This window comes from Triticum aestivum, chromosome 4A (genome assembly GCF_018294505.1).
Source record: "Triticum aestivum cultivar Chinese Spring chromosome 4A, IWGSC CS RefSeq v2.1, whole genome shotgun sequence".
Classification (NCBI taxonomy): Eukaryota; Viridiplantae; Streptophyta; class Magnoliopsida; order Poales; family Poaceae; genus Triticum; species Triticum aestivum.
In genome coordinates, this window is record NC_057803.1 from 620513698 (window position 1) to 620539501 (window position 25804).

Sequence of the window (25804 nt, forward strand, 5' to 3'; positions counted from 1 at the left end):
TTCATCGAAGCAATAATTGACAAGACGCCGACTTGGTAGCGCCGAAAGAACGGACAACAAACAGACCAATTGCTTGCAGCGACAACTTGGGAGATAATTAATTGCAGAATTGTTATAGTTCAAGTGGCTAAAAAAGAACTATATTTTCCAGTCGATGAGTAATACTTATATAATATCCATCCGGCAATGAGCAGGCGGAGTAGGCGGGCAAGTAGGAGGAGGTCGTTGGCGGAGGCACGGTGGAGGAAAATACAAGTGCAAGACGATCATAAGCCGCTGTCGATTAAAATTTAAGAATTCAAAATCTACAGGAATTCACTTCAATATTTCTCCTCTAGATTCAAAGTTTGAGAGAACAGGGAACCCAATCCACCCCTATTTACCGTCCGATCTGGCATGGCGATATGTGCCAAGCAGAGTCATTAAGGATACTCCTGCTAATCACGTACAGGAATCTTAATAGTGTAAGGGGAGCTGCATCAACTCTGCCCACATGCATGGCTGCTTTCTACCACAGCACAGTCACGACAAATAAAAACTGGAATGGGCTTGTAACATGGGGCTCGTTTTTATTGAAAAATTGTTCCGGACGGTAGCCTGTCTCATATTTAACAGGTTATAACTGCTCTCCAAAGACAGCCTATTTGTCACGTTTCGCGGTGACGTACGGTTTGAAATAGACAAAATCCAGAGCTGGATCGGGGGTGCCACTGTATAAATATTAAATGACACACTACCGATTCTACCCATGTACAGCTTGAGGAAAAGAAAAATATTTCGGTACACAAGACATTTCAGCAGAGGGAAAATATCATGTGCTTAGTTCACTCATCACAATAAACTTCACAACACATGCTCCCAGAAGGAAAATAAATATATACATGAACTGCCGCCCAAGAAAAAACAGCGGAGGAGACCCCTACTGTGTCCATCTATATATTTATTTTTCTTTTGGAAGCATGGTGATCAAACTACGATAAGAATAAAACCAAGATAAGTTCCACAGAAGAAACTATTGTAGTAACTAAGGTCTATGATGATTTTTTAAAAAAGAAGAATGATCCCCGGCCTCTGCATCTGGGCGATGCATACGGCCACTTTATTAATTATTCTCACAAGACCTTATAAAGCCATACAACAGCAAGATTAATGCCACCATCTAAGCAACAACTGTTGCTACACCTATTCAATTGATGAAGGGGCGCAGATAGTCTGGGCCTAATACCAAACAGACATCGCAGCCAAACCTAAACATCTAAGACCTGAGGTCCCAACCAGGACGCCTTCCCGGTATGGGCACCTACCAGTCCGGCGCACTCCTCAACCAGGACGCCTGCCGGGTATGAGGCCACCATAGCCACCTGCCACCAATCCATCTTCAGAGTTGTACTGTTGCATGTACCGTGTCAGGTCTCTCTGCCATCGACGCCACCATGATGCCCGACAGCGTCGTCCTCCTGCGTGAGTCCATCCTCCCACAGCGAACTCCGAATCTGCATTGCGCCACGCTGTGAAGATCCGTCGCCATCAATGTGTAGGATAAACCACCGCTCCATCGAAGAATCCGTCATCTAGTCCCTCGATCACGTGTGTACCTCCAAGAATGACGCCCCCAAGGGAGGAACGACACCAGAGCGCCGCCGTCATCCGATCATCCGATCTAGGGTTTCCCCCGGAGGTAGCAGAGAGTGGCCTTGAACTTCTCCACGGCGATGCCTTCAAGAAGGGAATGACGCAGATAGCGCCGCCGCCGTCGGCCTTAGCAGACGCCGAAGGCAAGTTTTCATCCAGATCGGTTCGAAGGGATCCAACTCTTGTGCACGGGCCGCCGTCACCACCAGGCAGAACCCCAGAGCACCGGCAGATCAGCGAGCCGCCGATCCCACCGCATCCAGATCGCCGGCCACGCCGGGCCGCCGTCATCCCCCGTGTCGTCCGGGTCAGAGACGGAGCCGCCGACCGTGCACAAGGACCACCGCCGCCTGCACACGCCGGAGCGCCGCCGAGATCCCAGCGCCTGCCACCGCTTGCCGAGGGCCGCCGCCGCGCGCCCCGAGCGGACTCCCACGCACACCAGGAGAAACCGCGAGCGTGAGCCCTGCCATCGCCCCCAAGCCCGCACTGGCGCGCCCCGCCTCCAGCGCGCCGCCAACAACCGCCGCGATCCGCCCGCGCTAGATCTAGGAAGCCGTGGGAGAAGAGATCCCGCCGCCGCCGCCGCCGACCGGGCTTTGCCCGGGGGCGCGTCCCGGCGGCGGCGAGAGGAGAGGTCGGGGAAGGGACGAGGACGCGGCGGCGCTAGGGTTCCCCCCGGTCGCCGCGCAGGGGCGACACGGGAGGAGTCGGGGTAGGAAGGGATTGGCCGCGGGGTACTTGATCCGGAGCCGATACACGGCCTTCAACAACAGTCTATGATGATAGATTCAGAAATTTAGTGCTATGGTCCAGCTACTAATCTGAGCCTCCGGCACAAAGTGTTGGCCTTGAATCTCCTGCAACCTGCATACCACCGCATGTCCACATGGAAGGGAATACAACAGACCACACAAGATTCCAGTACATCGAAGACTGCAACTACTAGCACCAGCTGGATTGGAAAACTCTTCTTGGTGGGCACACCTCAACTATAACATCCAGAAATAAAACACAACATATGGAACATTGTCGTTTTCTTCATATTACAGTATGTGTGGGCAGGTTCCGATGTCGTGCCCGAATATGGGCATAAATACATCTGATGTACAGGCAAACGGTAGCCCATAGCATGACATCGTCCACAGCTAATCCTATGTCTACCAGCTCAAGAATCAGAGTCACTTTCTGTATCGGAATGCACGTTGAATGGCCTATTTAGGTTCGTGTTCGCCTCGAGTGGAGGCATATCATCATCATCATCATCATCATGTGATGTCATTCCTTCTGGCCCTGTCGGCCACCCATTGGGAGTTGACTTGAAGATAGTCGGCCTAGGATAAGAAATATGAGTGAATGAGTGACACACAATCAGTAGGACAACAAGCTAACAATTAATCCTGGTTTTATCAAGTAAAGCTACCGAGATGCAGAGCTTGTGCGGATGTACAAACAACAAACTGGTGTATTACTAGAAGGCCTACTGGGAAAACTTTTAGATTCTTCAATCCTAGTATTTTTGCCATAATTTTTACAACATCAACATTTTATTATAGTATCAGTTCTTGGTGTCATTTTTCATGTTCATTAGATCCAGCAAAACCTGAATCAAACCATTTAGGCTATTGAAATGCATTGGTAACTTGCATATCACATGGAATGTGAATTCAATCTAATGTTTAAGGAAAAAAAACTAGTTTTTGAAGCCTGCATATGCACAGTATACTATTGGAAAAGCTAAATGAACTGCCAGTCAACCACAAACATATGAACCACGCCATTTATATGCACATACTAGAGAAGGAGGCGGTACATGAGTGCTTTGCCAATGCACATGCTGGAGAAGGAACACTAGATGATTGCTTTATCAAAATGATGTCATGATAAATACATGAAGCGGCAAATTACAAAGCAGAGTGGCAGCCAGCCACCAGCCTTTCACAAACTGACCCTGGTGTAAGTAGGTCATAAATAACACCACAAGCTTATACTACAACTTCAATATAAGTGAAATCACAGCTATTCAAAATCACAAGAAAATCTGTATTTATATAGTATATTGCAAGGGAGGGTGTATTTTTACCAATATCCCGGCAACTAAAGGGAAGCCTTCAGTTGTCTGGAAGAGGTATAATATAACACTGAAAACTAATGGCCATCTTGGGCCACTAAGCAGAATGAATTTGAAAGAATAGAAATTACAACCACCGCTAACTCATTATTCAATATAGTATGTGCATGTACTCTTAGGGTTACTTCTTACTACTCCCTCCTCCACCGCGAGCCACGACTGTAGCATCCCAAATTTTCAATTTGTAATGTTATACATTAGATCATCATTGCATATCATATTTTATTTTTGCATTTTGGTTGATCCTAGAAAATTCTACGCAACTCAAGGACCCATGGAGAGAGTTGGGGATTTCATTATTTTCATATTTGAGTTTTCTCAAATTTTGAGAATAGGATCATTTGATTTTATTTATTTTATCATCAATTATTTCTATTACAAAAATATGAGAGAGGGAATGAAATGACTTTCCCAAAATAAAGAAATATTGAGGATTTAATAATAAAATCAAATAGGATTTTATTTCGGAGTTTTTCGGTGTTTTATTTGAATTTAGGAAAAATGTGCATTTCTCAAAATTGCATTTAGGCCCCAAATAAATGTTTACTTTGTCGGGCTTGATTTTAGAAGTCTGGGAAAATTTATTTCGGGATTTTTGAAGTCCGTTTAGTATTTCTTTTTAATTTTTTTCTTCCGAGTGGAATATTTTTAATATATATATATATATATATCGAACCGACCTAACGGGCCGTGTCCGACTAGGACTCTGGCCCGACTAGGCTTTATAAGCCGGCCCAGCCCCCCCCCCCCCCGGGGAGAAACCCTAGCCGCCCCAGCCGCCCGCCCCACGCGCCGCCGCCGCCGCTGCCGCCCGCCACCGCGCCGTCGCCGGACGCCGCCGCTGAGGTTCACCGCCGCGCCTCGTTTTTCGTGCCATCGGTTAAAAAAACCGATCGATTTTCGTCGGTTTATTAGATTCGGTTTTTCTTAAATAGATCGGTTTTTCCGGTTTATTTATTTTAGCGAGCGTTCGTCGTTTTTCTTTTTCTTGGATTAAATCCGCGATTTTTCTGATCGCGATTCCTGATCCGATTTTCGTTTTAGTTTATCTTTTTGCTCGTTTATCGGAATCAGGCGATTCAAGCGCCTAGAGTTTCGTGTCGAAACCCTCTATCCGTTTAACCAACTTAAACAAGATTTTGCTACTGTAAAATTTGCCCTAGATCCAGATTAGTAGAACGAAGTTGTTTTGTTTCGCCGTTTGACTTTCGTTGCTTCGTTCGATTTGATTCTTTTTGCCAACCGGAGTTCTTAAGTTGAACCTTCTGGTTAGATCTCTTATTTGAGTTTTACCTGTGCATTAGATGAGTACTTATTGTATGCTTGTTTGTTTGTCTGCGATAGAGTACCCGGAGTGCGCCGCCTGTTACTTCGAATCGTTAGGTTTCCCGGATCATCAGCAAAGCAAGTAACACTTTGATCATACCTTTTCTACTACCCAGTTTTATTGCATTAGATCAATCCTCACACATTGCATGATTAGGATCTAATTAAATTGTGGGATGGGAAGTAGATGAGGTAGTACCTATTACCTGTTTATTATCAAACCTTTGGGAGTTACTTCTACGTTTGCTTATTATGCCATGCTATGCTAGTAGACGTGGATTGGGTGAGTGATATCCATGACAGATGTGAGATTGTTAATTAATGGTTTATCTAAGGTGGCAACTTAAACACACATCTGGGTGGATTGAGGCACCTGGGTATTGCAGGACTTGCCTGTTTTTTTTGGACCGCCACCCAGGCTCAAAGGGATCATGAGACTATTCATACTAGAAACTTCCGTGTGCGGCCACAAGTTATTATGGGCTCTAGCATAGTTGACTAAGTTGTGCGAACTCTTACAGTGGTAGACTAGCAGATGTAGGGGATGTAGGTGGTACGGTCTACCCGATCGTAAGGTGCTAGCGCTTCTGAAAGACTATGTCTCGGTCATCCGTCTTCTCAAACACCATGTAGTGCGAGAAAACAAATGGAGGCGATCGAGTCTTGTGAGGAAAAGTGCGCAAACCTCTGCAGAGTGTAACAAACTAATCATGGTTAGCCATGTCCCCGGTTATGGACATCTTGAGTATCTAGTACATGGATTATCATGTGAATCTCAACATGTTACTCTAAATTAATTTTGTTGGGTTATGTTTAATGATGATGCTTAATTGGGATCGAGAATGCTGTCAACCATTCTCAATGTTTAACAACCACCATGATAGTAATTAAATTTTATTCCTTTGAAGTAGGAAAAAATTGGCTTTACGCAAAACTGTAACCATAGAGCTTTCCACCAGCCAAATATGCATATAGAATAGTTGTTCATTCCATTACTCTCTATGTGTTACCTTGCCAGCATATTCCATGTGCTGACCCGTTTTCGGGCTGCAACATTAATGTTGCAGACTTTTCAGACGACGATTAAGGAGTTTTACGTCGTGGTTCTATACTCAGTGATGCCGTTGGAGTTGATGGGCTCACTTATCTTCCAAGCCTTCCGCCGTTATCGTTATTAGATGGCCTTAAGCCATATTTATTGTATTAAGTTCTCTATGGAGACACTCGATGTAATAAGTGTGTGATTGCTACTCTGCTATAAATCCTCCGAGTACTGTGTGGTGTCAGCATTACTGATCCAGGGATGAAACGGGAGCACAGAGATCAGACTATTTGAGGTCTGGTCGCTACAACGACGCCGCCCCCGATCTGGACCGTCGCGAGCTGCGGCCGGTGGTGCTGGGACGGAGGGAGGCTCGGCCCCCTGCTGCGCGTCCTGGAGGGGATTGTGTTCCTCGTGCTTGCTGGTGTTTCGGCTGACGAGCTGCGGATCTGGCAGCTCGTCCGGTGGGTTGGAGTGGGGGTGGCGGCCCGCCCTCCCTGCTAGGGATTCCTCTCTGGTTGTGAAGTCTGCGGCGGCCACGCGTGGAGGTCTTTGGTTGTGAGGGCGGCGGCCCCAGATTTGGTGGTGGCGGCTTCGGCCAGGGGGCGGTGCGTGCCTGGACGTGGCGGGTCGAGGGATCTCGCGGCCAGTTGGAGTCAGACGGCAAGCCTCCGTGCTCTACAAGGTTTGGTGGGCGGTGGTTTTTGGCTGGCCGGTTCTGGCAGTTGGTGGTTGAGCTTCATCGGGAGAAATCCTATCTCTGGCCTTTGCCGGATGCGGCGACGCCCGCTGGCGCCGCACTCTTTCTTGGAAGCGTCGCTGGAGTGTGCTGCTTCTCCCCCCTTCCCGCGGCCTTGACTCCGGAGGGAAACCTCAGATCCGCGGGATCAGGCGATGAAGGCGCCTTCACGTCTTCTTTCTCCTTGGGGGCATCGTCTAGGAGCCGGCTACATCTGGAGGCCGGTGGTTGGCAGCATCTTTGCTGGCGGCACCTTCACCACGTGGTTTGCTGAGGAGGTTGTTTCGGGGGCACGAATTTCTGTTTGGCAACGATGATGGCATCAAGAGGAACTTGGGTCGCGGCTCGGGCTTTGGTAGTCGGATCTTCCCGGCGTGTATGAGGTGATTTTCCGTGGGTTTGCTTGGTTCCTGTGAAGTCGGAACTGCGGTGGAGCGAGTCCAGGTGGTGACGACGACAGGTGCTAGGTGGTTGGTGTGGTGGGCACGCTCGGCGCAAGTCCTTCATATTTCCCTTGTGATACTCGTCATCAAAGTAAGAGTTGTTGGTTGTTTGTGAGTGTGGCCATCTGTTGGCATACTCCGTCATAGCTTGTGCAGCTGTTCTGCAGTTATGTGTTTCATGTTGGTGGCTAGGTTGGCTGGTGGTGCCCATTTTGTGGGCTGGATTGTGTCGGTTTTAGCTTATTTTTCCGTCAATTAACCAGGCAATTCTCACTCTTCTTAATCAATGAAATGGCAAGTTTTTTGCCTGGCTAAAAAAACTTCTTACTACTACTCCCTAAAGGATCTTGTATTTCTTTACATAGGTAGTACTTGATAACTATTATTATCAGACAGCAAGGGTCAAGGGACACTTAGTAACTCACCATTCGCCAGATTTCTGGAGCGCACGAACTTGGTCATGAAAGAGGACTCGCGACACAACGCAGGCTATCTTGCTTCCAGATTCTAGAGCCTCGTCCCTCCCACTAGCATCAACAACCACGAAATTCCCTGCACATTCAGAGCACACATGACATGAGCAAACCACCAGGTGCTGGCGACAAAGGCGAAGAGTAACTAACCAACCAACGACTTTGGCAGCCATGCCATTTGCTAGCTAAATCACTCACCGTTCTTGATCCAGAAACACTTTTGGAACTTGGCGGGGATCAGGGCGAGAGACTTGACGCCCTCGCCGTCTGTGACCTAGCATCAGCACCAGAACGGCGGCAGAGTGAGAACCAATTTTCAGAGAGGGGGAAGGCCAGGGCAAGAAGCTTGTACCTCGATGAGGTTGGAGCCGCGCAGCGTGACGACCTGCATGATGCTCTCGTTCTCCGCGAGCGTGACGGCGGTGCCCTCCTGCCACGCGCGCCGCAGGTTCTTCCTCCCGGCCTTCATGCCCGCTCGCCCTTCCTTGGCGCCGCAGCCGACGGGGGAGGAAGGAGGATGCGGGCGAGTGGGACGCAACAAGGCGGGGCGGCGATGGCGGCGAGGAGTTGCAGGTGCGGCGGGGTGGACTTCTCTCAGCGTCGATCGGGTTCGTTAGGACCAGCTGGGCTGGGCTCCAAGCCTGCTTTCTCATTAGACGGACACGAATTGAGAGCCCACATGGAACTGAAAGTTCCAACTTGATCAACTTTCTTTTAGATTAAAAAAACATAATCAATTTCTTTATTTACACTTAATCAATTTTTTTAGGGGTTTCACTTAATCAATTACTATGTCATTTTCCTATTTCCTATATATCCATATTTCCAGTTCCAGAATTGTCTAAAAAAAATTCCAGTTTCAGAATGAACATGTCTCCCTAAGAGGAGAATGTTTTGCATCTACAAAATGTCAATTTCATATCTATTTTTTAAAAAGGACTCAACATCGTCTCAAACCAGGAAAAAAATTCTCCTCGCAACAAAAAGAAGAAGAAAAAAACAATTTGATACTCCTTTCGTTCACAAATATAAAGTGTTTTGTTTATTTCAATATGACCTTCATATCGACTGAAATGAGTGAATAGACGCACTAAAACGAGTCTATATACATCTGATCTCATTTACAAAAAAGTTAAAACATCTTATACATGTGAACGAAGGGTATATCAAACAAAACAGTCTTCAGTTCAAATCCCACTGCTCTATCTTCAAATCGTCGTGTTCGGTCTGCGGTATTCTTAATGAGGCATGTGCTCCTCTGGTCATCTTTGGATGGTTTAATCAGGCTAGTCATAGTGGGAGTAACTTAGATATAGTAACATAGCGCACTCCAAGAAAATTTTGTTTATATGGCATGTAATTAATGAGGAGAGAGGTGTTTAGAGTAACATAATATGTTACTGTAACATAGCGCTTTCCGAGAAAGGATGAGTCTACAAGCTAATAAATGATGCCATCTGTGACACTACTACTATGTTACTTTGCACTATGAAGGTAGTAATTTAGAATAGTGTCATATGCATGACACTAGTAAAAATTACTCCCTACTATGACCAACCTCAACCGGGAATAGTCTTTCCTGTAACCGCATTAAGTTATGTTTTTACATAAACAAGGAGGCCCTCCCTGGTTCCATTACTATGAATGAAACCAAATAGTCCATAAAATAGGTCAGTTCAGGAGAGCAGTTCGAAATAAAGAAAATAATACGACAACTAAAGCATGAAAGGAAAACGAAATAGCATGGTTGAGCAGTCTCCATGTAAGAGGAGAGAACTACTGCAGCCCTAGTCGCATGCAAGTGCATTCCAAAAGCCATCTACTCATTTGTAATGTACTTCCTCGGTTCCTAAAGATAAGTATTTTAAAGTATGGATGTATATACGAATGTATATGGATGTATTTTAAAGTATATATTCATTCATTTTGCTCTGTATGTAGTTTATAGTGGAATCTCTACAAAGACTTATATTTAGAAACGGAGGGAGTATATAATGCTAACGATGCACGCCTCTCCTTTAGAGAAATGAGGACACGGATTTTATTCCGAAGTTCACACTCTTTGAGTAGTGCTAATCTTCATTTGAGAGGTGCCGAAGCTAAAGCTCCGGAGCGCCACCAAGTGGCTTGCCTTATTCTCCTTTTGAGTTATCCCCAGCGGATGAGCCTCAAAACACTCGAGGTTGGCCTTGAAGGCCACCACCACACCTTTATAAACTCCCTGGATCACACCACAATCAAGGAAGCTTCCGAGCCTTGACTCCTACCGCTTAGGAGCTTAAATTTCCAAGAGTAATAAGTGTTGATGATGAACAATTTGGGGAATCACAAATTGGTTTGCGAATTGAGAAGTCAAAGGACCATATCAAACAAGGGAGTAGGAGTAAAAATTTACTTCCTACGCCCAATCACTACATAAGTTCCCTCATGCAAACTTCTATTCCCTTGCCGGCAATGGTGAGCTTGTTGAAGCTTGTTACCTATAAGCTGTAAGGACATCTTCAACGCTACCAGCAAACCGGACACTGTATCCGTCCGCGAACAGGGGTAGTAGTCCGCGGACACGGCATCGGTAGACGGCCATCCAATGCTATCAGCATATACTTTAAATTGGCTTTAAACAAACCGGACAAATTGCATGCAGAATGGATGATTTCATTCAAACCGGATGTAAACATTAACATTTTGGGCTTATTTTAACTAAACTATACCTCGCTATGGTAAAAGTATTCTACAGCCGGCAGTGGCACATCTCTACTCTGACGACATGTCTTCCCTATGTCCGGCAGCCCATTCATCAGACAACCGGGAGCCATGGAGAGATATACTTTAGTGCGAGGGAAAAAATAGCCACCCTCCGCCTCCGCGAAGCACGGACCATGGTTGGTTTTTGGGCGGGGGAAGAAGGCCGCCATTGTCTACGCCCCCACTCACCGGGCAAGGCACCAGCCGTGTAACCCAGTGACGCAGTGGCCTTTGTGGGACCTGAACGGTGGCGGCCTCCCATGATCTCCTATTCCTCGTTGTCTGCGGTGGCCGCAGACGTGTCGGCCTCCACCGACATGGATTATTTCCCCACCTGTCTAACATGTTGCCACCATTGCTGGCGGTGAATTTGCCGAACTCAGTGTTATCCAGCCTGGATGGGCGAGGAGGGTGTGGTGATGGCGATGGTGGTGGCACCTGATCTGGAGGGTTTGCCGGCAAGGCAACCTGAATCGGGCTGGTTAGCCAAGCAACCCAGGCATCTGCAATGTCGGAGAACTCCTTATGTTTGCCGAAGGCCAAGGTATGTGTTGTACAAGAAGGATAGGAGAGCGGAGGTGAGGTGCGGTCCTTTCCCAACGCTTGGACACGTTTTTATAGCAGGCGGGCGCAAGGAACCAGCAGGAGAGGTGTTTAATGCCGACCGACATAGGAACGGACGCGTGGCGTTCGAGGCGTCAGAGTAGGTTCCCCGAGACACGCGTCGGTTTAATGGAGGTAGGCAGGATGTCGTTATGCGGAGAGAAGGCGTGCACAACGGGCGAGTAGCGGGTGTTGCTCCCTGCCGGCGAGCCGCTTCATTGCCATCTCAAGTGAGCGGCAGAGTTCGCTCTAGGTCGGCATGAATGCGGGCAACTGGCTTTGGGCGAGAAAACGTGCGGGCGTGGGAGAGGAGTTTTTGGTGGGACTGGTTAGTGAGATACGGATGTGGCAGCGGTCCAACGTTCGCAAAACCCCCAGTTTGTGTCCGGTTTGTGAGAAAAAGTGCGTCCACACTGCCGAACACGATAGGACCACGCGATTCGGACGATGGATACATGCGGTTTGAAGGTCGACGTTGGAGATGCCCTTGTGGAAAATATTGAACCTGCAATATTCGTTGTTGTGTTGTATTAATCTAACCCTTATATGGGGTATATATAAAGTACAACATGAGGGAGAGAGACTTGGAGTAGAGGGTAAGCCATACACGATTTAATCCTATTCTATCTCTAACTCCTAATATCTAACTTAAACATAATTATACTTCTAACATTCCCCCTCAGTCATAGTGGGAGTGAAGCGGATGATGACGACTGAATTTGAAGTCTTGCACTTCTGTCTTTTTCTCCGCTACATCATCATCAACTGCGTCTCTGATGTGTCGACACCTAGTGAGGTGACTGCATCACTCTGCCGGGGATGTAATAGTAAAGCGCGGCGGGAGATGGGGGTGAGATCGGTGGGCGAGGGCTCGTGGTATTTGGTGGAAACGGGGGGTGCGGACCCGGCCCGACCCGACTCGGGACTGAGTATATAGCACACGGTTTGGTTGGTGCCGACGACCGCGCCGCGCGCCTGATATTTTGGTTTTGTCCTCTTGCTCCGGGCTGGGAAATCGGGGTGGGTAGGGTTTGGCCTCGAGTGAGCACACGGTTTGGGTTCGGGTTTGGATGGGCATGGCATACGTGCCACCATATGGACGGCCGTGGAACCAAGTACGTCGCGACGAGGGGAGCCTTTGCTCTGGTTGCTTGGCAGCTGGAAAAGTTGAATAGTTGATGGGGGCATCAGTCCAGTCATTACGTCGCCAGAGTAGAGTAGAGTAGAGTCTGGTTTGCTGACGAAACTGCTCCTTTGCTCCGTGAGCTCATTTCAGTTTGGGATGAACAGTACAAGCCAGGAAAAAAATCTCGAACAAATGGATCATCGACGATTGTTTGGGAATTTTCATAATGAAACAACATACGCAGAAGTGGTGGCAAAAAAATATCAGCATCGACTTAAAAAAACATGGATCACCGATCTTTTTCATGATTTTGTGCTTTTCATAATGCGGATCGACATGGAAAACAAGAGCAAGGAGGTGGTGCCGCCAATGGAGCATGACAAGGGCAAGTATGTGGTGCCACCCTTGGAGGTGGTGCCGCAGACGCCCGTCCAGGTGCCGCCCACAGACGGCGACATGTTGCCGGAGGAGCCCCCCAGCGGCAAGTGTCGGAACAATGGCCACTACCATGAGAAGGGTGGCCCAACCCACTAATGCAATGTGATTATGACCCCGAAGCTTGAGGCCATACCAATGATCCTAGACTTTACGAAGTACTTCCTGGCTGTGCCGACGGAGTTCAAGGTCAAGACAAACACCGGTTGCTCATGGAGGGTCACTATCCGGCTGATTAACGGCAGGGTCACCCTCGATCAGGGTTGGGCCACCTTCATCGTCGTCCACCAGATCAAGATCAGGTACATAGTGACCTTCAACTTGCCGACTCCCAACACGTTCAAGGTCATGTCTTCAATGACGACGGCCGCCGCGCTCACCCAGGATCCGCGCAATAGAAGGCTGTCGCGCTCACCCCGGCCATATCCATGCCTACACGCACCAGCGCGCCCAGCCACCCCTCGTCGCCACAGCCATGCGGCCCTCTGCACCTCCATGAGCCACGGCCGCCACCCCACTGCTCCGCTGACCCCGCCGCCGCACACACAGCCGGGACCTCGAGATCCGCTCGAACCTCGTCGCCAAACGGCCCCACCGTCGCCGACGCTGCCCGGGCTTTGCCCGACGACGCCCTTTGGCGGCGGTGAGGGGAGAGAGGGAGAAGGAGGGCCCTAGGCGGCCGGAGTTTGGGCACCCCCGTGCGGCCCGTGGAGCCGCACGGGAGCGAGAGGTGACAGTACCACTCAATATCTATAGATCCGTCCGCCTTTGATATTTTCGTTTGGCCTGGAGTGAGCACATGGTTTGGGTGACGATGGCATGCGTGCCACCTGCGGACGCCCGTGGAACCACCTATATGTAGCGACGAAGGGAGCCTCTGCTTGCGAGGCTTGCCTCGCAGCTGGCAAAGTTGATGAGGGCATCAGTCCAATCATTACGTCACCAGAAAGTGCTCCTCTGCTCCCCGAGCTCATTTCAATTTGGGATGAACAGTACAAGCCAAACATCCAACAAATGTTTTGAGTGTTTGCGAATTTTCATCATGAAACAACATGCGTACAAGTGGTGGCAAAAAAAAAATCAACATCAATTTTTTTGACAAACATGTAGCATCGATTTTTTCATGATTTTCACAAATATCATTTCGTGATAAATTTTTGCAAGCACACAAACCAGTTGTGAAAGTTTGCCACATTTTTTCTATTTTTATTTGTTTTACTATTTTTCTTGATTTCACTGTTCATCCAAAAGCATTTGAGCTTTGGACCGGATGGTCTACATCCGGTGCTTGAAGGCATCTCTTTCCCTCTCTCGAGGTCACTGATGGGTGATCGAACCACGGACCGATAAGCATTTTCCTCGTGAAGAAAATTCACCATCATTTCTCACTTGACTTGCTCCACTCCACCCCCTCGCTGTACATGTGCCCGTGTAGCTAACCCCCAGAGTTTTCACAACGATTCTGATATGTGAAACCCTAGTTGACCGATTACATCAATTAAAAAAACTAGTTTGAATGTATGGTAACCAAATTCAACAAAAAACAAATCTAATGTGACAAATACTGAGTTAGTGCAGCTAGTTTAGGTTCAACAATGACATACTGAGCTGTATAGTAAACCTATTGGACCTCTTTCCTCTCCCACAAAAAAGATAACAGGCTTTCCTCCTTCGCCTGTCGGCGCCATCACCGGTCCGCACCATCTCTGATGGCCTTTGGGCCGTGGAGGTGCAGTGGGAGGACATTCGGTCTCGTTTTTATTAGGTTCAACATCTTGGTTGGGGTTGTGTGGCGGCGGTGATGTCCCTCGGTAGGAATAATGTTTTTCATGTTCTATCCCCGTCTAGAGGGTGCATCTAGCATCATCGGAGGGAGTGTGGCCGCGTGTCTCCATCGGATCTCAAGGGACTCGGTCGGTGCTGGTCTTGGGTGGATCTGTTTGGGTCTGGTCTTCGTTCGTCTTTATTTGGATGTTTATAGGTTTGATTCTTCTAATCTATGAATTTCTTCATCGACAATGGTTGCTGCTCTAGTGCACTGTTGCTATGTGGTTTTAGCATGATGAATTTCCGACCGTCTACAACAATAAGGTTTACCTCACTTTGGCAAGGAAGGAACGATGATAGCGGCACACATTTGGCTCGCTCCAGTGTTTGTAGTTGATGTTAGATCTTTGTTACCTCTAGATATCTATCGTAAGTTTCTCACGCAAAAAGGACACTCTGAGCTGTAGTCCGTTGCGCGTACGTGTCCCTGCGGACGATACGGGAAAACGTATGCAAAGTACACCTTGTCACGCATTAAAAAAAAGTAGACGTTGTCACGGCTTCCTGTTATGATTTTGCTTGAGCTAGGCTACGACGATTCATCCGATAGTTATGAGAGGAAGCTTACGCCCTAGCTCACGAGTCGTACCAATATATCCATTGCAGCGATGTCATCGACGGCGACGCTCCACGAACCAAACACGGCGCGATCCGCGGCTCTTCCGATCGCTGCCACAGAAAACGATGGTGTTCTTCCCCTGGACCTTCTCTGCGAGATTCTGCAGTGCCTCCCCACCGAGCCGCTGTACCGCTTCCGCGCCGTCTGCAGGTCATGGCGGCGCCTACTGTGCCACCCGGACTTCATCGCCGCCGCCCACAATCCTGGCCGCATGCTTCTCGCCATGGGATTGTCCAGAAGCTACTCCTCGATCTACGAGGCCGTCAACATCCTCGACATGGAGTCCGACGACGCCGTCATGCCGTTCAGCTACAAGCTGCGTCCGTACGGCGAGACGCCCGCCATGAGTCATGACCGCGTGGTCTACGTTGTTGTCAGCCACGACGATCAACTTTACCTTCTCGACCTCTCCAACGGCTTTGCCTCCCTTTTGCCTGACCCTGCACTACATAAAGACTACGAATGCTACTCGTTCACCGTTGGGGCCGTAACCTCCACTGGAGAGCACAAGGTGTTCTCCATCCACACCTCACTGTGCCGCCACGAGCCGCAGGTCTGCAAGATCCTCACCATGACTGGCGGCGGCTGGAGGGATACAGGTAACCCTCCACTAAAGGCGGTATCAGGCTGGGGCGGCGTCCCTACCATCAATGGAGTTGCATACTTTGAACCTAGTCGGGACTGGTACTCGGCGTCCAAGGACCTAAACACACAGCTGGTCATGGCGTTCGACCTCGACAGCGAAACATGGCGGTCGGAAGCCTTCCAAGGCCCCGCAAACCGCCCGGGCGCCAGCTTGGTTGAGATGAACGGCCACCTGGTCGCAAGCTATGTCGACCACGACCGGCAATTAGTTGAGTTATGGTTCCTGGTGGACCCAGACCTATCTCTATGGTCCAGGAGATACACCATCACCATGCCTTGCCACCAAAATCCCGGGCACAGGGAGTGGTTGATGAAGCCATTGGCGATTCTCGATGATGGGAGGATCGTGTTGTGGATGCGGGTACACTTGCCGGGGTTCGACCCCGGGGATGCGGTGCGACGGATCTATGACCCAAGAACCAAGACATTTGGGGCCAGGAAAAGGGTGCCGGTATGCAGCAGAATAAGTGCTTTTGCGTGGAACTTGTTGCATTCAGGGCCGACATCTGAATTAGACAGGCTAGCAAAACGTATGATAATTAGTAGACCACATATTTTCAACAACGACTATCTTCCTCGGTATAACTTGGAGGCACATGACTCACCGCCAACATGGAGATGGACACTACCGGAATAATGTTATATGCCTACGGCCTTATCTATGCCGACGGCTGCCGTAGGCATAGATGGAGCTATGCCGACGGCCTGGGGAATACCGTCGGCGCAGAAAAGCCGTCGGCATAGCTCCATTTATGCCTACGGCAGCCGTAGGCATATATCGATCTATGTCTACGACAGCCGTAGGCATAGTTAGGACGTCGGCATAGAGGTGGCCCTCGTGGCCCAGGGACAGACGGCGGGCTGACACCGTCAAATCTATGCCGACGGCCCGGACGGCGGCCGTCGGCATAAATATCATCTGTTTTTTTTATTAGTAGCTGTCACGTGGCAGAGCTATGCCGACGGCAAAGCCGTAGGCATAGTTTTCCATCTATGCCTACGGCAAGGCCGTAGGCATAGCCTCGCCACGTGGCGCCTCCTGGTAGCCCCTAGCCAAGAACTATGCCTACGGCTATGCCGTAGGCATAGATATCATTTGTTTTTTTAAATTATTTTTATGTTTTTAAAAGTTAAAATTAATAATTTAAATCTAACTTATATAAACTTAAACATACACAAATTATACATCGACTTGGGGTAGAATTTTCCATAGATTATGAATATACAGTTTTTTTTTGTTTTTGAGTATGTTAGAAATGTGACCTCATGTACTTGTTCATATAGGTCCTTATAGTTTGTTAAAATCATAAGTAATTGATACTTGGATCGATTTTGACAAATTTTATATGGTTTTTTATCAGAATCTTGAAAGGATTATGTTGCTATACTATTTTTCAAATTTGAACAAACTTAAATCATGTTTGCTTCAAATTTACAGAAAACACCCTTTTGTTTTGAATTTTTTGTATATTTTTCATACCTTGGCCAATCAAGACAAATTTTATATCTACATCCATCAGATTGTTTCAAGGATTGTGGTGGCAGGCGCAAACACCCGGCAACCGGCTCCGGAGTGTGACTCCTTCATGGATGGCGATGCCGTCGACACTTGGAGGGGGAAAACGGCCACGTTGGGTCGAGACGGAGGGAATCTTATGGTGGGTTTGGCCCAAACCTTGTTCTCAAGTGTTCCTATGGGCTGACCTATCATAATCAGGTGAAAACGTCTGTTGGTCAAATCCCGTATGACAAAAGTCAAAGGCGTAGATCTCCAGGTCAATTGGTCCAGGGTTAGGCCGGTTGGGGGCCTTCGGGGGGTAGCAATGCCACGAGAGCATTGCGCCGGGTCCTCATACATGTCTTAAGGTGTGGTGGCATGTCTAAAGAGGCAATATGCGGCTCCGGTGTGAGCCCCCCCCCCACGGATGGCAATGAAATCGAAGTAATCCCTCGACGGTTTTGGCGTTGCATGAATATTTCTGAACACTCGGAGCGTGATAAATTCATGAAATTTTTACACAGTGCAGACACATGTGATATAATAGGCATTGCAATTTCTTATTTTTTTAAAGATGCAAGAGTATGTGAAAAAAAACCACTACGGATTGTTCTTCGCGTGTCTACGAGTGTGGCCAGGGGCCTTCGGGGGCTAGCTATGCCACCAAATCTTGCATTGGGTCCTCTTACATGTCTGGAAGTGTGGTGTCAGGTGCAAACACCTGTCATATGGCTCCGGAAATGTGACCCCCTTCATGGAAGGCGCTGCCGCCGGCACTTGGAGGGAGGAAACGGTCGCGTCAGGTCGACACGAGGGGGATCCGGTGGTGGGTTGGGCCCAGTGGGGGGCCTTCGGGGGTAGCAATGCCACCAAAACTTGCATTGTGTCTTAATATATGTATACAAGTGTGATTAAGTGTTGAAATAGCCAACGGAGCAACGGGCAGCACACTTCCTTCACAAAACCGGACACGTTCTCTCTCGATAATCAGATACTACCTTGGAGATGGTGTAGTTTACAAGTGGCCTCCTGTGAGGCTTCTACGAAACATGCTCAAACTTTTACCACACCCTACAAGGGCCATATGACTACACCATGCCAGGTCCCGAGGATTTTTGGCATCGTATGATTTCCCATGGATTTTAACGGCTAGATCTGGCATGCCCCGAGTTACATTCACCCTGCGGTGGTGGGGCCTCCCCCTCCTTTGGTTGCACTAGGCCTACACATACCGCAAAGACATCATATGTGATTTAACAAACCACTTCTGGACATCATTTCAGGTGGTCGCCAAGCAGATCTGCAATTTCTCGCATTGAAACCCTACGGATGCAATAAATGTCTCAAATATTGCAGGTGACCCAGAAAAATGCCATGTCCTGGCACGTGTCATGCAATGGCCCCCTTTGAGAGCACGAGAAGTTTCAAGGTCAACGAAGCAACTGGCATCACACCTCCTTCACAAACTAAACACGTTCTCTCTCGATAGCCAGATACTACCTCGGAGATGGAGCAGTTTACAAGCGACCTCCGGATAGGCTTCTGCGAAACAGGCTCAAACTTTCACCACACTCCACAAGGGCCATATGACGACACCGTTCCAGGTCCCGAGGATTTCCAGCATCGTATGATTTTTGTTTGATTTTAACGGTTGGATCCGGCACGCCGTCGATGTACATTTGCGTCCCGGTGGTGGGGCATGCCCCTCCTTGGGTTGCACTAGTCCTACACACACCGCAAAGACATCATATATGATTTGATGAACCACTTCTGGACATCATTTCAGGTGGCCGCCGTGCAGATCGGCAATTTTCCGCATTGAAACCCTACGGATGCAGTAAATGTCTCAAATATTGCAAGTGGGCCCGAAAAATGCCATGTACTGTCACGTGTCATGCAATGGCCCCCTTTGAGAGCACGAGAAGTTTTGAGGTCAACAGAGCAACGGGCAACACACTTCCAACCGATCACGTTCTCTCTGAGATGGTGCAGTTTACAAGCGACCTCAGGTTAGGTTTCTGCGAAATGCGCTAAAACTTTCACCACACCCTACAAGGGCCATATGACGACACCGTTGTTGGAAATATGCCCTAGAGGCAATAATAAATTGATTATTATTATATTTCCTTGTTCATGATAATCGTTTATTATCCATGCTAGAATTGTATTGATAGGAAACTCAGATACATGTGTGGATACATAGACAACACCATGTCCCTAGTAAGCCTCTAGTTGACTAGCTCGTTAATCAATAGATGGTTACGGTTTCCTGACCATGGACATTGGATGTCGTTGATAACGGGATCACATCATTAGGAGAATGATGTGATGGACAAGACCCAATCCTAAGCCTAGCACAAGATCATGTAGTTCGTATGCTAAAGCTTTTCTAATGTCAAGTATCATTTCCTTAGACCATGAGATTGTGCAACTCCCGGATACCGTAGGAGTGCTTTGGGTGTGCCAAACGTCACAACGTAACTGGGTGGCTATAAAGGTACACTACGGGTATCTCTGAAAGTGTCTGTTGGGTTGGCACGAATCGAGATTGGGATTTTGTCACTCCGTGTAAACGGAGAGGTATCTCTGGGCCCACTCGGTAGGACATCATCATAATGTGCACAATGTGACCAAGGGGTTGATCACGGGATGATGTGTTACGGAACGAGTAAAGAGACTTGCCGGTAACGAGATTGAACAAGGTATCGGTATACCGACGATCGAATCTCGGGCAAGTACCATACCGCTAGACAAAGGGAATTGTATACGGGATTGATTGAGTCCTTGACATCGTGGTTCATCCGATGAGATCATCGTGGAACATGTGGGAGCCAACATGGGTATCCAGATCCCGCTGTTGGTTATTGACCGGAGAACATCTCGGTCATGACTACATGTCTCCCGAACCCGTAGGGTCTACACACTTAAGGTTCGATGACGCTAGGGTTATAAAGGAAGCTTGTATGTGGTTACCGAATGTTGTTCGGAGTCCCGGATGAGATCCCGGACGTCACGAGGAGTTCCGGAATGGTCCGGAGGTAAAGATTTATATATAGGAAGTCCTGTTTCGGCCATCGGGACAAGTTTCGGGGTCATCGGTATTGTACCGGGACCACCGGAAGGGTCCCGGGGGCCCACCGGGTGGGGCCACCTGCCCCGGGGGGCCACATGGGCTGTAGGGGGTGCGCCTTGGCCTACATGGGCCAAGGGCACCAGCCCCTAGAGGCCCATGCGCCAAGATATAGGAAAAAGGGGAGAGTCCTAAAGGGGGAAGGCACCTCCGAGGTGCCTTGGGGAGGATGGACTCCTCCCCCCTCTTAGCCGCACCCCTTCCTTGGAGGAAGGGGCAAGGCTGCGCCTCCCCCCTCTCCCCTGCCCCTATATATAGTGGAGGGGAGGGAGGGCATCCATACCTGAGCCCTTGGCGCCTCCCTCCCTCCCGTGACACCTCCTCCTCTCCCGTAGGTGCTTGGCGAAGCCCTGCAGGATTGCCACGCTCCTCCATCACCACCACGCCGTTGTGCTGCTGCTGGATGGAGTCTTCCTCAACCTCTCCCTCTCTCCTTGCTGGATCAAGGCGTGGGAGACATCGTCGAGCTGTACGTGTGTTGAACGCGGAGGTGCCGTCCGTTCGGCACTAGGATCATCGGTGATCTGAATCACGACGAGTACGACTCCATCAACCCCGTTCACTTGAACGCTTCCGCTTAGCGATCTACAAGGGTATGTAGATGCACTCTCCTTTCTACTCGTTGCTGGTCTCTCCATAGATAGATCTTGGTGTTACGTAGGAAAATTTTGAATTTCTGCTACGTTCCCCAACAGTGGCATCATGAGCTAGGTCTATTGCGTAGATTCTTTGCACGAGTAGAACACAAAGTAGTTGTGGGCGTCGATATTGTTCAATATGCTTGCCGTTACTAGTCTTATCTTGATTCGGCGGCATCGTGGGATGAAGCGGCCCGGACCAACCTTACACGTACGCTTACGTGAGACCGGTTCCACCGACAAACATGCACTAGTTGCATAAGGTGGCTGGCGGGTGTCTGTCTCTCCCACTTTAGTCGGATCGGATTCGATGAAAAGGGTCCTTATGAAGGGTAAATAGCAATTGGCATATCACGTTGTGGTTCATGCGTAGGTAAGAAACGTTCTTGCTAGAAACCCATAGCAGCCACGTAAAACATGCAAACAACAATTAGAGGACGTCTAACTTGTTTTTGCAGGGTATGCTATGTGATGTGATATGGCCAAAAGGATGTGATGAATGATATATGTGATGTATGAGATTGATCATGTTCTTGTAATAGGAATCACGACTTGCATGTCGATGAGTATGACAACCGGCAGGAGCCATAGGAGTTGTCTTTATTTATTTGTGACCTGCGTGTCAACTTAAACGTCATGTAATTACTTTACTTTATTGCTAACCGTTAGCCATAGTAGTAGAAGTAATAGTTGGCGAGGCAACTTCATGAAGACACGATGATGGAGATCATGATGATGGAGATCATGGTGTCATGCCGGTGACGATGATGATCATGGAGCCCCGAAGATGGAGATCAAAAGGAGCAAAGTGATGATGGCCATATCATGTCACTATTTGATTGCATGTGATGTTTATCATGTTTATACATCTTATTTGCTTAGAACGACGGTAGTAAATAAGATGATCCCTTACAACAATTTCAAGAAGTGTTCTCCCCTAACTGTGCACCGTTGCGACAGTTCGCTGTTTCAAAACATCACGTGATGATCGGGTGTTTTATTCAGACGTTCAAATACAACGGGTGTTGACGAGCCTAGCATGTACAGACATGGCCTCGGAACACACGCGAAACACTTAGGGTTAACTTGACGAGCCTAGCATGTACAGACATGGCCTCGGAACACGGAGACCGAAAGGTCGAACATGAGTCGTATAGAAGATACGATCAACATGAAGATGTTCACCGATGATGACTAGTCCGTCTCACGTGATGATCGGACACGGCCTAGTTTGACTCGGATCATGTAATCACTTAGATGACTAGAGGGATGTCTATCTGAGTGGGAGTTCATAAGATGAACTTAATTATCCTGAACATAGTCAAAAGGTTTTTGCAAATTATGTCGTAGCTCACGCTATAGTTCTACTGTTTAGATATGTTCCTAGAGAAAAATTAGTTGAAAGTTGATAGTAGCAATTATGCGGACTAGGTCCGTAAACTGAGGATTGTCCTCATTGCTTCATAGAAGGCTTATGTCCTTAATGCACCGCTCAGTGTGCTGAACCTCGAACGTTGTCTGTGGTTGTTGCGAACATCTGACATACACGTTTTGATAACTACGTGATAGTTCAGTTAAACGGTTTAGAGTTGAGGCACCAAAGACGTTTTTGAAACATCGCGAAACATATGAGATGTTTTGAGGGCTGAAATTGGGATTTCAGGCTCGTGCCCATGTCAAGAGGTATAAGACCTCCGATGACTTTCTTAACCTGCAAACTAAGGAGAAAAGCTCAATTGTTGAGCTTGTGCTCAGATTGTCTGAGTACAACAATCATTTGAATCGAGTGGGAGTTGATCTTCCAGATAAGACAGTGATGGTTCTCCAAAGTCATTGCCACCAAGCTGTTAGAGCTTCGTGATGAACTATAACATATCAGGGATAGATATGATGATCCTTGAGGTATTCGCGATGTTTGACACCGCGAAAGTAGAAATCAAGAAGGAGCATCAATTGTTGATGGTTGGTGAAACCACTAGTTTCAAGAAGGGCAAGGGCAAGAAGGGATACTTCATGAAACGGCAAATCAGCTGCTGCTCTAGTGAAGAAACCCAAGGTAAAACCCAAACCCGAGACTAAGTGCTTCTGTAATAAGGGGAACAACCACTAGAGCAGAATTACCCTAGATACTTGGTAGATAAGAAGGCTGGCAAGGTCGATAGAAGTATATTGGATATACATTGTGTTAATGTGTACTTTGCTAGTACTCCTAGTAGCACCAGGGTATTAGATACCGGTTCGGTTGCTAAGTGTTAGTAACTCGAAACAAAAGGCTACGGAATAAACGGAGACTAGCTAAAGGTGAGCTGACGATATGTGTTGGAAGTTTTTCCAAGCTTGATATGATCAAGCATCGCACGCTCCCTCTACCAAAGAGATTGGTGTTAAACCTAAATAATTGTTATTTGGTGTTTGCGTTGAGCATAGACATGATTGGATTACGTCTATCGCAATACGGTTATTCATTTAAGGAGAATAATGGTTACTCTGTTTATTTGAATAATACCTTCAATGGTCTTACACCTAAAATGAATGGTTTATTAAATCTCGATCGTAGTGATACACATGTTCATGCCAAAAGATAGTAATGATAGTACCACCTACTTGTGGCACTGCCACGTAAGTCATATCGGTATAAAACGCATGAAGAAGCTCCATATTGATGGATCTTTGGGCTCACTCGTTTTTGAAAAGTTTGAGACATGCGAACCATGTCTATTGGTGTATATGCATGAAGAAACTCCATGCAAATGGACCGTTTTGACTCACTTGATTTTGAATCACTTGGGACATGCAAATCATACCACATGGGCAAGATGACTGAAAAGCCTCGTTTTCAGTAAGATGGAACAAGATAGCAACTTGTTGGAAGTAACACATTTTGATGTGTGCAGTCCAATGAGTGCTGAGGCATGCAGTGAATATCGTTATGTTCTTACTTCACAGATGATTCGAGTAGATGTTGAGTATATTTACTTGATGAATCACGAGTCTGAATTATTGAAAGGTTCAAGTAATTTCAGTGTGAAGTTGAAAGATCGTCGTGACAAGAGGATAAAAGATCTATGATATGATCATAGAGATGAATATCTGAATTACGAGTTTGGCACAGAATTAAGACATTGTGGAAATTGTTTCACAACTAATACAGCCTGGAACACCATAGTGTGATGGTGTGTCCGAACATCATAGTTGCACCCTATTGGATATGGTGCATACCATGATGTCTCTTATCGAAGTACCACTATAGTTTATGGGTTAGGCATTAGAGACAACCACATTCACTTTAAATAGGGCACCACGTAATTCCGATGAGATGACACCGTATGAATTATGGTTTAGAGAAACCTAAGTTGTCGTTTCTTAAAGGTTTGGGGCTGCGACGCTTATGTGAAAAAGTTTCAGGATTAAGCTCGAACCCAAAGCGGATAAAATACATCTTCATAGGACACCCAAAACAGTTGGGTATACCTCCTAATTCAGATCCGAAAGCAATATGAATTGTTTCTAGAATCGGGTCCTTTCTCGAGGAAAGGTTTCTCTCGAAAGAATTGAGTGGGAGGATGGTGGAGACTTGATGAGGTTATTGAACCGTCACTTCAACAAGTGTGTAGCAGGGCACAGGAAGTTGTTCCTGTGGCACCTACACCAATTGAAGTGGAAGCTTATGATAGTGATCATGAAACTTCGGATCAAGTCACTACCAAACCTCGTAGGATGACAAGGATACGTACTACTTCAGAGTGGTACAGTAATCCTGTCTTGGAAGTCATGTTGCTAGACAACAATGAACCTACGAGCTATGGAGAAGCGATGGTGGGCCCGGATTCCGATAAATGGCTCAAGGCCATAAAACCCGAGAGAGGATCCATGTATGAAAACAAAGTGTAGACTTTGGAAGAACTACTTGATGGTCGTAAGGCTGTTAGGTACATATGGATTTTGAAAGGAAGACAGACAATGATGGTAAGTGTCACCATTGAGAAAGCTCGACTTGTCGTTAAGATGTTTTTCGACAAGTTCAAGGAGTTGACTACGATGAGACTTTCTCACTCGTAGCGATGCTAAGAGTCTGTTGGAATTATATTAGCAATTACTGCATTATTTATGAAATCTTGCAGATAGGATGTCAAAACATTGTTTCCTCGACGATTCTTGAGGAAAGGTTGTATGTGATACAACCGGAAGGTTTTGTCTATCCTGAAATATGCTAATAAGTATGCAAAGCTCCAGCAATCCTTCTGAGGACTGGAGTGAGCATCTCGGAGTTGGAATGTATGCTTTGATGATGATCAAAGATTTTGGGTGTATACAAAGTTTATGAGAAACTTGTATTTCCAAAGAAGTGAGTGGGAGCACTATAGAATTTCTGATGAGTATATGTTGTTGACATATTAATGATCAGAAATGACGTAGAATTTCTGGAAAGCATATAGGGTTATTTGGAAAGTGTTTTCAATGGAAAACCTGGATTAAGCTACTTGAACATTGAGCATCAAGATCTATAAGGATAGATCAAAACGCTTAATAGTACTTTCAAATGAGCACATGCCTTGACGTGATCTTGAAGGTGTTCAAGATGGATCAGTCAAAGAAGGAGTTCTTGCCTGAGTTGTAAGGTATGAAGTTAAGACTTAAAGCTCGACCATGGCAGAATAGAGAGAAAGGAACGAAGGTCGTCCCCTATGCTTAAGACATAGGCTCTACAGTATGCTATGCTGTGTACCGCACCTGAAGTGTGCTTTACCATGA

At 47.3% G+C, this 25804-nt stretch overlaps 1 protein-coding gene across 1 annotated transcript; it reads right to left on the reverse strand.

Moving 5' to 3' along the window:
• Nucleotides 1-2696: 2696 nt before the first annotated feature.
• LOC123082679 (probable RNA-binding protein EIF1AD) lies at nucleotides 2697-8353 on the reverse strand. The gene is made up of 4 exons (XM_044504962.1): nucleotides 8139-8353; nucleotides 7985-8060; nucleotides 7739-7865; nucleotides 2697-2966 (listed from the first exon to the last, which is right to left on the reverse strand). Exons 1-4 carry the CDS (start codon nucleotides 8253-8255, stop codon nucleotides 2801-2803), a joined length of 486 nt encoding a protein of 161 aa, XP_044360897.1. The 5' UTR covers nucleotides 8256-8353; the 3' UTR covers nucleotides 2697-2800.
• Between the last annotated feature and the right edge of the window lie 17451 nt (nucleotides 8354-25804).

Coding starts and splice junctions, on each gene's coding strand:
- LOC123082679 (XM_044504962.1), bottom strand. CDS start 8,255: ATGAAGGCCGGGAGGAAGAACCTGCGGCGCGCGTGGCAGGAGGGCACC. Junction 8,061..8,138: donor GCGGCTCCAACCTCATCGAG/GTACAAGCTTCT, acceptor TGCTGATGCTAG/GTCACAGACGGCGAGGGCGT. Junction 7,866..7,984: donor GTGTTTCTGGATCAAGAACG/GTGAGTGATTTA, acceptor CTGAATGTGCAG/GGAATTTCGTGGTTGTTGAT.